The 12,549-nt window shown below is 38.3% G+C and overlaps 1 protein-coding gene across 6 annotated transcripts in view; it reads left to right on the top strand.

Moving 5' to 3' along the window:
- Positions 1–3,759, top strand: part of TFDP1 (transcription factor Dp-1) — a 107,086-nt gene extending 103,327 nt beyond the window's left edge. For 5 of the 6 annotated variants that reach the window (XM_006126366.5, XM_075918445.2, XM_075918411.2 and 2 more), the window contains exon 12: positions 515–3,759. In XM_006126366.5, the coding sequence (XP_006126428.1) occupies positions 515–662 (148 nt within the window). In that variant the 3' untranslated portion in view covers positions 663–3,759. The remainder of the gene's footprint in view (positions 1–514) is intronic. The other variant, XM_075918449.2, reaches the window with a different exon arrangement.
- Positions 3,760–12,549: the final 8,790 nt, after the last annotated feature.

The following is a 12,549-nucleotide window of genomic DNA, read 5'->3' as shown; positions in this document are numbered from 1 at the left end:
TCCTTGAAGTCTTTAAATCAAGACTGGATGCCTTCTGGGAAATAAGCTTTAGTTTTGATGAAAATGTATGGCCTTAATTATACCTCATGTGAGATTAAATGATTTGATGGCCCCTTTGGGCCTTAAAACTATGAATTTTTAACACTAAATTTATTTGGAGAGAAATCTGGAAAGCAGATTTTGGTATGGCTAAAATACTTTTGAACTATTTTTCATGGTTACGTTAAACTTTGGGAAAATGTACAAGTGTCTCCCCTTTCTGATTTGTTTAGCTCTCTCTGTTACAATTTGCCTTTGAATATGGATTTGCAGTCTTGGGAAGGAAACCATTTTTAAAATGGGATTTTAATAATGAACTAATATCGTACCAGTTCCACAAGTAGATGGGAGAGTGATAAATAAAAGCCTTGATGACTAATTCCTTGAAATGCTGAAAGTTTCATTAAGTGTAACACCTCAATTATAAGTTAGTTTATCATTTCTCACTTTTTTAAAATTTAATTTCCTCCTTCAGTGACTTCAGCAATGGTGGAGATGGGATGTTAGCCACAAGTTCCAATGGATCTCAATACAGTGGCTCAAGAGTTGAAACGCCAGTCTCGTATGTTGGAGATGATGATGATGAGGATGATGACTTTAATGAAAATGATGATGATGACTGATCCTTTCTGATTGTAGACTTTTCAGGAATAAAATTGTTCTAGGGAGAGTGTGCATGTGAGTGCACACTCTCTTATCTTTTTCTTTCTCTCTCTCAAAAAAAAAAATATATATATATATTTTGCCCCGTCCCACAAGGAAAATATTGGTAAGCAGTTCTAAGTTTAGAAATTGCACCTCGGATAAGCAAATAAGGATTGTTTTATGTAGGATATTTTTAAATGTGGTGTGGATGTGTGTTTTGATACCAGTGTGTTAATGCAGAGCCTTTATTATTTGCTCCTTTTTTTGTACTTGAAGGAAAATGCATTTTGCCACAAATGTTATTGCTAAGTTTGCTAAAGAAAACGTAGCCACATGAATGAAGAAATAAAATGCTGTCTTTCTATGAAAAATGGATACACTGAATGGCCATAAGTTTGGAGTGTATTTTGAGGATACCCTTTGTTGAGGGATGGCAAGCTCATGTAGTAGTTGAGGGTTTTTTGTTAATCATGCAGTGTCCAAAGAACCAAACAAGATCATCTTACTTTTTTACATGTTAAATTCCAGAAATATTATTGTGAATTTATTTTTCCTCAATATCTAACATGATTCCATCAAGTTTATATGCTGTTTTCACTGTACGTTGGAACATATGAATTACAAAGTTTTGGCAAATGTTTACTGCCAGCTGATGCAGCTATTAATGTCTTGAGGGTTTGGAATGAGTTATTGCTTATGGTAAAAATTGCCTGATTTCTTACAGGCAGACTTTGGAAACTTTTTATTATATAGTTGTTTACATACTTATAAGTCTATCATATAAAAACATGTACTGAAACAAATGTTTGTATTTGTTTCATAAGCATCTTCCTGTAATCTATTATAAAGTTGAAATTAAATATAGAGAATGTTTTAAGTTTTTTAACTCAAAATTGTCAATCATTTTTAATAGTTCATTTTTATAAAACAAATTTCAGGGCAGGTGGTAGTCTTTTAAAAATTTATTCACAAAACATTTAACTGCACAAATACTGTCAGCTGCCTATCTAAGACAGTAGTCTTTTTATTGAAACACAAATAAACTTTTCTGTAATATTTTATGGAATATAAAGAGACTTTAATTGTTTGACTTGTTTAACCTTGGCACTGTTAGTTTTTATTAATAAAACGCGCATGGGCATTTTTAACAAACTCTGTGTTTTTCTAATTTAGGACTATTCTACCTAGAACTTTCATCTTATTCAGAGACTTAGCAGATATCTCCGCTATCAAGTGGAGGTGTGAGTTTCTAAAATAACCCATTGGTTTTTAAATGGGTAACCGAATATCTTAGTTCATTTTACCCCAGAATTCATATATTCCTTTACTGGGAACAGCAAAATCACATCTGTATCTGCAAAGCCTATCACAGAATTTGAGTGACAGCCCCAAGACTGGTTTGACTCTTATCTTCGATTGTCTCCTGAGTTGTAAAAGTCTAGCACATCAGTTAGTGTTAGACTAGAAGAACAGATAGGAGAAGAGGAAGGCTAAAAGTTGGGGACAAAAAAGATAAAGAATGGGTTTAAATCAATGGTTCCCAACTCTTTTCTCCAACTATACTTAGCTGAGGCTTTGGTAGTCAAAAATTAAGGGACCACCTCAGTCTCAAAAGCTACCCCCTTTTCATAATTTCCTGTCTTTGATTACTTCTACAAAACAGGAAGGAGAGGTTTTAAAATAAGAAGCAGGATTAGAGCTGGGAAAGAGGAAATAAATCTATTTGCACTCTTTCCCCTTCAGAAACATTTCATTGCAAAGGCAAATACCAAAAATCAAGATTTGGCTTCTTGTAAATTACTTGTCAGACTGACTTTAATGCGCTGTGCCCACAGACCAAAGTAGATGACTATTGAAAAGGAAAAGAAAAAGGGAGAGCAACAGCATGGAAGAGAGTGGGGTTTGAGTAAGTGGAAAAGGGAAAAGAACTGGCAAAGTGAAGGTAGAGTACTAGAAGAGGAAAAGGGGGCTTAAAACCTAGGGATGTCATAGGGGGACAGAACGGAGAATTATAAGAGGAAGTGGAGAGAGAGGCAAAAATTGAAAGCAGGCCCAAAAAAATATACAGGAAAGATACAATAGGAAAAACGAGAAGAGATGAGGAATGATGGGAGAGGGGTAGAAAATATATGAAACCAGTGTAATGCAGCAACAATGCCAGCCATTGCATAAATAGACGAGGTGTGGGATATTCGGACTTAACCCAAACAGGGATGGGGGTACTCTGACCCCAAAATGTTGAACTACAGATATATGTTCAAGACAAGTGGAATCAGAAGTAGGCACAGAGAGAAAGGAAGAGTTGAGTGAAGTACAACATTCAAAAAATCCTGCAGAAAGAGTATAGAAAGGAAAGGAGCCAGAAATTAAAACTAGGATTTAGATTAGGAAACATGAGAAGGTTGGATTTGGGCCTGCAAGAATGGATTAAAAAATAGATGATCTGGCATTGGGAGAGGACAGAGATAGGGAAGTAACCTACTGTCTCTCCCCTCATTTGCCTGCTCTTTTCAGTAATGTGTCCTGTTCATTACTATGCAAATAAAGGATAATGTTTTGTAATGGTTGCAGTGTGTATACCTGGAAAATAGTGATAGAAATGTTGTCGTGTTAGTCTGGTGTAGCTGAAGCAAAAAACAGGACTATGTAGCACTTTAAAGACTAACAAGATGGTTTATTAGGTTTCGTGGGCCAGACCCACTTCCTCAGATCAAATAGTGGAAGAAAATTGGCACAACCATATATACCAAAGGATACAATCAAAAAAATGAACACGTGCACCCAGGATCAAGTCTGCATGAAAATAAAAGAACTAAGGCAGGCCTACACCAAGGGCAGGGCACAGGAATCACCAACAGCATTTGTTATGCAGGTGCATATTCTTGACATTTACAGAGCAGCCACATGGTACTCGGTTCATATTTTCTTAAGTCACTACGCTATTGCGCAGCAGGCGAGGGACAATGTGGCCTTTGGGAGTGCTGTGCTGCCATCCATTGCAAATTAGGCATTGATAGACGTTGACCCCACTTCCTAAGGTACTGCTAGGGAGTCACCTAATTGGAATGGACATGAGCAAGCACTTGAAAAAACAGTAACTTATCTCGTACTACTTGTGTTGCTCATGTCCATTCCAAATTCCACCCACCTGGAAGAAGGAACTGAGGGGGTGGAGGGCCAGCAGAGGTCTATATATGCCAATATAGATGCATCACTCTAGGGGGCTCATTGTCTGGCCCAACAGATACTGCTAAGGGAATAAAGCTCTAGAATATGTGCATGCAGCATGCACACATACCTAATTGCAATAGACATGAGCAACATATTTCAAAGAATAACCATTATGAGGTACGTAACTGTTTTTTCCACATGCAGAAGTTCTGGAGCCACTGCCGGTCATCCCTCTGCTCCATGACAGTGTCATCCCACCAGTCGGAACTGGTGTTCCAGCACCAGAAGTGGCAGCGCACAGTGCAGGGGAAGATGAGAAGGGCTGTGGTGCATGAGAAGCACGTAGCCTTGGGTGAGGATGTGTCCCAGAGTGAGCTGCTGGTCCTGCAGTGCAATGAGGGCAGCCTGCATCAACTGTGCCAGGAGTCAAAGAGCCGGTGACTGCTTTGCAGCAGGTCCTGCTCCATGGCAGAAGTGCTGTGGTGTCCACAAGGGCAACCAGAGCATGCAGTAAAAGGGTTTGCTGTCCCTCAAGGAGGTGAGGGTAGGCTATGGGAAGGAGACTGAGACACGGTTGTAGAGGGGAGCCCCTTTTAGCATGAGCTTCAGGCAGCAGCTATAGGAAGTGACTAATGCCCTGCCCAGAGTGTTTCCAGGGGGCTTTAAATGTGATTCAGGCTCCAATCAGTGTGGACACCAATATAATTGATACAATTATATCAATTATTTTGATCTAATTCTGCACTATTTTGATGGGGATTTGTAGTGCAGATACGCTATTTCAAAATAGTTTGAGTTATTATTTTGAAATAACTTGGTAATGTAGACATACCCATTGGTACTGGTCTTGTTGGTTTTCTAAAATAACTCCTGATGAAAGTATCACCTTTCCCTTTATGATAATTTGCAAATAAAGTGTTTACCAATTCTGGAATCAGAAATTGGTTTTCCTTATAGAAATTTGCCATTCTTTTCAGAAGAAAGGTGATTTTGTATTAAAAAAAAAAAAAACACTTTTAGTTCTCTGTAGCCCAGGATTATTTGTTCAGAGGAAGGTAAATAAGTGAAGATATGTGGTGCATTGGACCTTGAAGTTGGTCATTTGGCAAATAGTTTATTTGCGGAGATAAGTATTTGAAAGCAAAATCTTCTAATTTCTACTATAGATCAATACAAGTAACTTGAAAAACCTTCACCCCAATAGAAATCCTGAAGTAAAATTTGGATCTTTTTTTTTTTTTTAAGTGGAACACTCTGCCACCACTTGTTAATGCAGCCTTCTTGTTCAAAAAGGGGTCCGCACAAGTCACATTATTAGAATCAATTTTTTGATAGGAAGGTATGTTGCCTTTCTCCTTCGATAGCGCATAATCTTCAGTGGGTTTTCCTTTCTCCCCCTATATTATTGGATGTAGAGTAGACCTTTTGTCCTGGCTTTTGCATGGTCTGAGCATTTTTCAAATTTCTCTGTCTCTCTTAGAAAGTACAGATAGTAGGCTAAACATCTCTGTACCAGCTTTTTCAGATACATCTTGGTTCTTATTTATTTGTTTGGAACACATAAAGGGAACCTTTTTTTTTTCTTAAGTTTGACACATTCCTCCCACTTCCCCTCAGTTTTCCTGCTGGGCCAAAGATTGCAGAGGAGCAGATAATTAAAAGCTAGGAAATATACATCTGTGTTCTGTATAATTACAACATAGCATGGATTGGAATGAAGCAGAAAGAGATGCTTCAAAGCACAGAATAGCTGCTTTTTGCTTCAGTTGTTTCTGTTTAGGTGAGTGGTTCCTGTCATTTTCCATTCTGTTGTCTCCCTCTCACTTGTGTGGTCATATTCTGTCTCAGGGTGAAGTATTTTGAGTAAGCCTGTGCTGATTATCAAAGATATCACTACATTGAGCAGGAAAAATCCCTGTATCTTCTTTGAGCTCAAAAAAGTTATTCAAATCTTTGCTATGAGAAATGCAGCATATTTTGATGTGGAAGAGGAGCTGTAGGTGCTGAATGCCTATTTTGTCTTAAAAGTAGGGAAGAGACATGCCCTTATGAAAGATAACAATGTTAATGGCCTCATCAGGTACCTTTTTCAGTTCTGGTTTTCTTTTTCTTAAAGCTTGCCATTATTTTGGACTCGCTATTCCAACGTCCCTGTAAACCTAATTCTACAAGGAGTAAGGGGCTTTTTGGAATAGCACTTTATTTTGAAATTTGGTGCTGTCTAGCCAAATGACAAAATAAGCTATTTCAAAATAGCATTGAAATAAGATACAGAATTTGTGTAACTCAAAGTGAGTATCTTATTTCGAGTTAGTGCTGTGTAGAAGCAGCCGTAGTCACAAAGCATTAGTATTTTCTTACACCATCTGTGCAAATGCTAATACAGTGATGCAAATCTAACTCAGCTGCAAGAATGGATTGTTTAAAAGATTCAACATCATATTTTCTGCTGTAGCACATCATGTCAGTGGAGAACAAAATGAAGTCCTTGTCAAGGATGATGCTGAAATACTTTCCAGGCAAATTAGTAACTACAGAAGAACAGTGAGAGCTTTGTCTCTTTTGTAACACAAAGCAACAGTACAACCTGCCACCCTGAGCAGAGTTGCAGTACCTACAGATAAAACAATCGCTAATACATTCATTTGCTCTGGAAATGCTGGAGGCCCCAGATACACTAGGAACCTTGAAATGCTTCATTAATTTTCAAGGTCCATGTCTACTATGTATGCCTTACTAATAAAGATGAATTCTACTGGTCTGGAGTTCTTTGAAAAAGCATGGACAGGTGAATTTTATCACAGCACTTAAAAGAACCCCAATGACAGAACCTATTGCAGAATGTTAAATATGTTTCTGAGGTAAAACCTGACGCAGCAAAAGGTTCTGTTCAAAATGCATCAGTCCTCCTCCTTGTTCAACAAATTGCTCAAACAAAGAAGTTGGGTTATAATTTGCAGGAGATAATGCTGCCTGCGTCTTGTTTACAGTGCCACCTGAATGTGAGAGCAAGGCGTTCACCTTGCACTAAAAATTCATGTGTCCTTTCATACTTCAACCATTCTTCTGGACATCATGTATTCATGTTGATGGTTTCTGCTCAATAATGATTTAAAACAAAATAGATTGATGCATGTTTGTTTGCATCATCTGAGTCAGATGCCTCCAACAGAAGATCGATTTTCTTTTTTGGTGGTTCAGTTCAGTAGTTTCTGCATCAGTATGTTGCTCTTTCAAGACTTCTGTAAGCACACTCCACATCTCATCCTCCTTGGAAGGCACTTTAGACTCTTAAACCTTGGATAGAGTGCTGTAGTTATTTTTAGAAATCTCATAGGTATTTTCTTTGCCTTTGTCAAATCTGCTGTGACTGTTCTTAAAACAAATATGTGCTGGGTCATTATCCGAGACTGCTATAACGTACTATATAGCAGAATGAAAGTAAAGTAGAGCAGGAGACATAATATTCTTCCCCAAAGTATTCAGTCACAAATTTAATTAACACACATTTTTAAATGAGCATCATCATCATGGAAATGTATCCTTTGGAATGGTGTATGAAGCATGAAGGAGTATACAAATATTGAACATAACTGGCACATAGATACCTTGTAAACTGGCTGCAAGAGTGCCATGCAAACAACTGTTTATATTTTCAGGTGACATCATAAATAAGAAGCAGTCAGACTTATCTCCTGCAAATTATAACCAAACTTGTTTGAGTGATTGGCTGAACAAGAAATTGGACTGAGTAGACTTTTAGGTGCTAAAGTTTTACATTGCTACATAATTGCACTCAAAACTAAAACATCTTTTTTAAGTTATACTTTCATGATAGTGTGCACTACAGTACTTGTATGAGGTGAACTGAAAGATACTATTTCATTTTTACAATGCAAATATTAGTAATTAAAAATATTTAGTGAATACTATAGATTTTGTATTGTGTTGTAAATTAAATACATTTAATTTAATATTCTCTAACAGTTCAGTTAATCATGATTAATTTTTAGTTAATTGCATGAGTTATGCAATTAACAGCCCTACTGAAAATTACTAAAAATATTTACAAAAATCTAGGTATGTTTTTAAATCAGTCTAGATAACTTGCACTCAGGAGTTCTAAAATAGTTGGCTTAGGATCAGTAGATTGCTGATAATTTTTTATTGTATGGCACAAGGGAGTGCCAGAAGAATTGTAGAAGTAGCAATATTGGGCTAGTATTTAAAAAGGGCAAATGTGATGGGATAACTATATAGATTGACTAGCTTGACATCAGTTATGAGGAAAATAATAGAAAAGCTGATATGGGATTCAGTTGGTAAAAATGTAAAGCCGGGAGTAGTCAACAGGCAGACCACAGGCCAAATCTGAACGACCAGATGCTTTTGAGTGGAACCAGACATCATTATTGTTGTTTCTTTATTTCTTTGAAGTCTGGATCTTGACTATAACTTGACCAAGAAATCTGGTCCTTGACAAAAATAATTGATAACCCTTGATTTATAGGAATATAATTCTTGAAAGCATGATTTTATGGAAAATAGACCTCATCAAACATCTGATTTTTTTTTTTGAGATTACAATTTTAGTTGATAACGGTAAGTTCATTGATGTAATATACATAGGCCTGGTCTACACTACAGATCTTTATTGGTATAACTACATCACTTGGGTGTGAAAAACCCATATACCCAAGCAACACAGAATCATAGGGCTGGAAGAGACCTCAGGAGGTCATCAAGTCCAGCCCCCTGCCAAAGGCAGGACCAATTCCAATTAAATCAACCCAGCCAGGGCTTTATCAAGCCGAGACTTAAACACCTCTAGGTATGGAGATTCCACCACCTCCCTAGGTAACCCATTCCAGTGCTTCACCACCCTCCTAGTGAAATAGATTGTCCTAATATCCAACCAAGACCTCCCACACTGTAACTTGAGAACATTGATCCTTGTTCTGCCATCCGTCACTTCTGTGACAGCCTTTCTCCATCCTCTTTGGAACCTCCTTTCAGGAAATTGAAGGCTGCTATCAAATTCCCCCTCACTCTTCTCTTCTGCAGACTAAATAAACCCAAATCCCTCAGTCTCTCCTCATAGGTCATGCGCTCCAGCCCCGTAATCATTTTGGTCACCCTCCACTGGACCCTCTCCAATGCGTCCACATCCGTTCTATAGTGGGGGGCCCAGAACTGGACACAGTATTCCAGATGTGGCCTCACCAGAGCTGAATAAAGGGGAATATTCACTTATTTGGATCTGCTGGCAATGCTCCTCCTAATGATCCTAGTATGCAATTAGCCTTCTTGGCTACAAAGGCACACTGTTGACTCATATCCAGCTTCTCATTCACTGTAATCTGCTGAACTGCTACTTAGCCATTCAGTCCCCAGACTGTAACAATGCTTGGGATTCTTCCGCCCCAAGTACAGGACTCTGCACTTGTCCTTGTTGTCCTCATCAGATTTCTTTTGGCCCAATCCTCTAATCTGTCCAGGTCACTCTGGACCCTATCCCTGCCCTCCAGCCTATCAACCTTTCCCTTAGTGTCATCTGCAAACTTGCTGAGGGGACAATCCATCCCCTAATTCAGGTCCTTAATAAAGATGTTGAACAAAACCAGTCCAAGAACTGATCCTTGGGGCGCTCTGCTAGAAACCGACCGCCAGCCTGACATCGAGCTGTTGATCACTACCCGTTGGGCCCAACAGTCTAGCCAGCTTTCTGTCCATCTTACAGTCCATTTATCCAATTCATACTCCCTTAACTTGCTGGCAAGAATATTGTGGGAGACAGTATCAAAAGCTTTGCTAAAGTCAAGGTATATCACATCCACTGACTTTCCCATATCCACAGAGCCAGCTACCTCATCAGAGAAGCTAATCAGATTGGTCAGGCACTACTTGCCCCTTCATGAATCCATGTTGACTATTCCTGATCACTTTCCCCTCTTCCAAGTGCTTCAAAATGGATTCCTTGAGGCTCCCCTCCATGATTTTTCCAGGGACGTAGGTAAGGCTTACCAGTCTGTAGTTCCCTGGATTGTCCTTCTTCCCTTTTTTAAAGATGGGCACTGTATTTGCCTTTTTCCAATCATCCAGGGTCTCTCCCGATCTGCACGAATTTTCAAAGATAATGGCCAAAGGCTCCACAATGACATTTGCCAACTCCCTCAGTATCCTTGGATGCATTAAATCCTGGCCCATAGATTTGTGTAGCTTTTCTAAATAGTTCCTAACTTGTTCTTTCCCCACCAAGGGCTGTCCACCTCCTTCCCATACTGTGTTGCCTAGTGCATTTGTCTGGGAGCTGACCTTGTCTGTGAAGATAGAGGCAAAGAAAGCATTGAGTACTTTAGCTTTTCCCAAATCATCTGTCAGTAGGTTACCTCCCTCATCTAGTAAGGGCCCCACACTCTCTCTGATCACCCTCTTATTGCTAACATGCCTGTAGAAATCTTTCTTGTTACCTTGACATCCCTTGCCAGCTGCAATTTCAATTGTGCTTTCACCTTGCTGATAACTCCCCTGCATTCTCGAGCAATATATTTATACTCCCCCCTAGTTATCAGTCCAAGTTTCTACTTCTTGTAATCTTCCTTTTTTTGTTTAAGCTCACCATGGATGTCCCCGGTAAGCCAATCTGGTCGCTTACCATATTTACTTTTCTTGCTGTGCATCGGGATAGTTTCTTCCTGTGCCTTTAATAAGATTTCTTTAAACTACTGCCAGTTCTCCTGGACATATTTATACTGATTTAACCCACTGTGTAGACAGCACTCTGTCAGCAAGAGAGCTACTCCTGCCAGCACAGCTATTGTCTCTCAGGGAAGTGGATTAACTATGCCAACAAGAGAAACTCTTCCATCAACTTCGGTGCATCTTCACTTAAAGTACTATAGCAGCACAATTGAATCTTTGCCGCTGTTAGTGAAAGTAAGCTCTTAAACCCTTGTAAGGTGTTTTAGTATCTTATGACATTTTCATTAAAAATTAGCACTACAAAGTATTTTTTAAAACATGATATATGGATTAAAAATGAACTGACAGATCTTGATATGAAATCAAGGTGGATTTATCAACTAGGTGTTTCTAGGCCTAATGCTATTCATGATCTTCATTGTTAATTGCTGTGTAAAATACAAAATCATTACTGATACAATTTGTGGAAGAGAAAGATTGGCAGTATGGTAAATATAGATGAGGACAGGCCCAACGTAAGAGTGATTGAGATTACTTGGTAAATTAGGCCCATTTAAGCAAAATGCATTTTAATACAACCACATGCAGTTATACTTGTTATATTTTTGGGAACAAATAATGCAAGCTATAGTTACAGAATGCTTGGTAAGTTGGGCCCATTTAGGCAAAATGTATGTTAATACAGCCACATGCAGTTATAATTCTGGGAACAAATAATGCAAGCTGTAGTTACAGAATGCAGGCTATGTCTTGGAAAGCAGTTACTGAAAAGGACAAGCAATTCAATGCAAGTCCCAGAGTAAATGCGTTGACAAAAAAGGACTGATTGTGTGCTTTGGATGTCTAAATGGGAGCAATGCAACCACGCATTCCCATTCTAATGTCCTCATTTGTATGAACATTTAGAACGGGAATATGAAAAAAATAATTCGGGGGCTGGAGAAAATGTCTTGGAGTGAGAGACTTAACTCAATCTGTTTTGCTTGTCAAAAAGAAGATGAAATGGTAGCTTGATTATTGTCTGACTGCTTCCATGGGCTCTTGAATCTGGGGGAGAAAGGCTTAACAAAAATGCATGGATGGAACATGAAACCAGGCAAATTAGAAACTTGCCAGACAGGCACAAAACTTCTAACTCTTGGGTGGTTAGCCAGTGGGTAAAGCTGTCAAGAAAAGTGTTGGATTCTCCATTTCCTCTGGTCTTCAAGGTGAGTCTGCATCTTCTTGAAAGATATATACACTTGGGAGATTTGATTTTTATCGGCAAATGTGATATAAATGCATGCTAACAGACTAACAAACTAACAAATATTTCCACTTATGACAGTTGAAGTAGGCAAAGTTGCAGCATAGGAACTCCTTAGAGGTGACCTTAAAGATACTAGGAATATTTTTGTGTGATGTTGATAGCTTATGTGAACGGTTATGAATCTTTTGAATATCTTTTTGAATATCAATACTGTCATTACAAAATAATTTTGACCACTCATAATTTCCCACAATTGTAAAAATTTAAATAGATGAGTTTTAAAAAGGGTTAAAATAAACATAGTAAGTAGCCATTGACATACTTTGATTTTTTATAAATTTCAGGTTGTAAAGATATTTTAGTTAAAACCACATTATGCTCTGTCTAGTCAAATGCAAGTTACTAGACTCAATACAGGCATAATTAAGGGAAATATAATAGCCTGTGACATAAAGGAGGTTAGACTACATGATCTATCGGTCCCTTTTGGTTTTAAATCTGAATCTGTGGATCCTCCTATCTGGACAAGAGGACTTAACTATTGTTCATTCAGTTGTACTGAGAAATACTGATTTGCCTGTATACTTCTAAACTGGTTTCTAAACACCTGTAGCCCTATTATGAACTTATTTGCAGATTGCATCATTTGAAAGGGAAATTACTTTTTTTGGGGGGCGGTGGGGAAGGATTAGCAGATCCCAACATCTAAGACTGGGTTAATGTCTAGTTCAATTAAGTTGGTA

The sequence above is a fragment of the Pelodiscus sinensis genome, chromosome 1 (assembly GCF_052426305.1).
Source record: "Pelodiscus sinensis isolate ZL-2025 chromosome 1, ASM5242630v1, whole genome shotgun sequence".
NCBI lineage: Eukaryota > Metazoa > Chordata > Testudines > Trionychidae > Pelodiscus > Pelodiscus sinensis.
The sequence above is the reverse complement of the archived record's forward strand: the minus strand, read 5'-3'. Positions and strand labels throughout refer to the sequence as shown.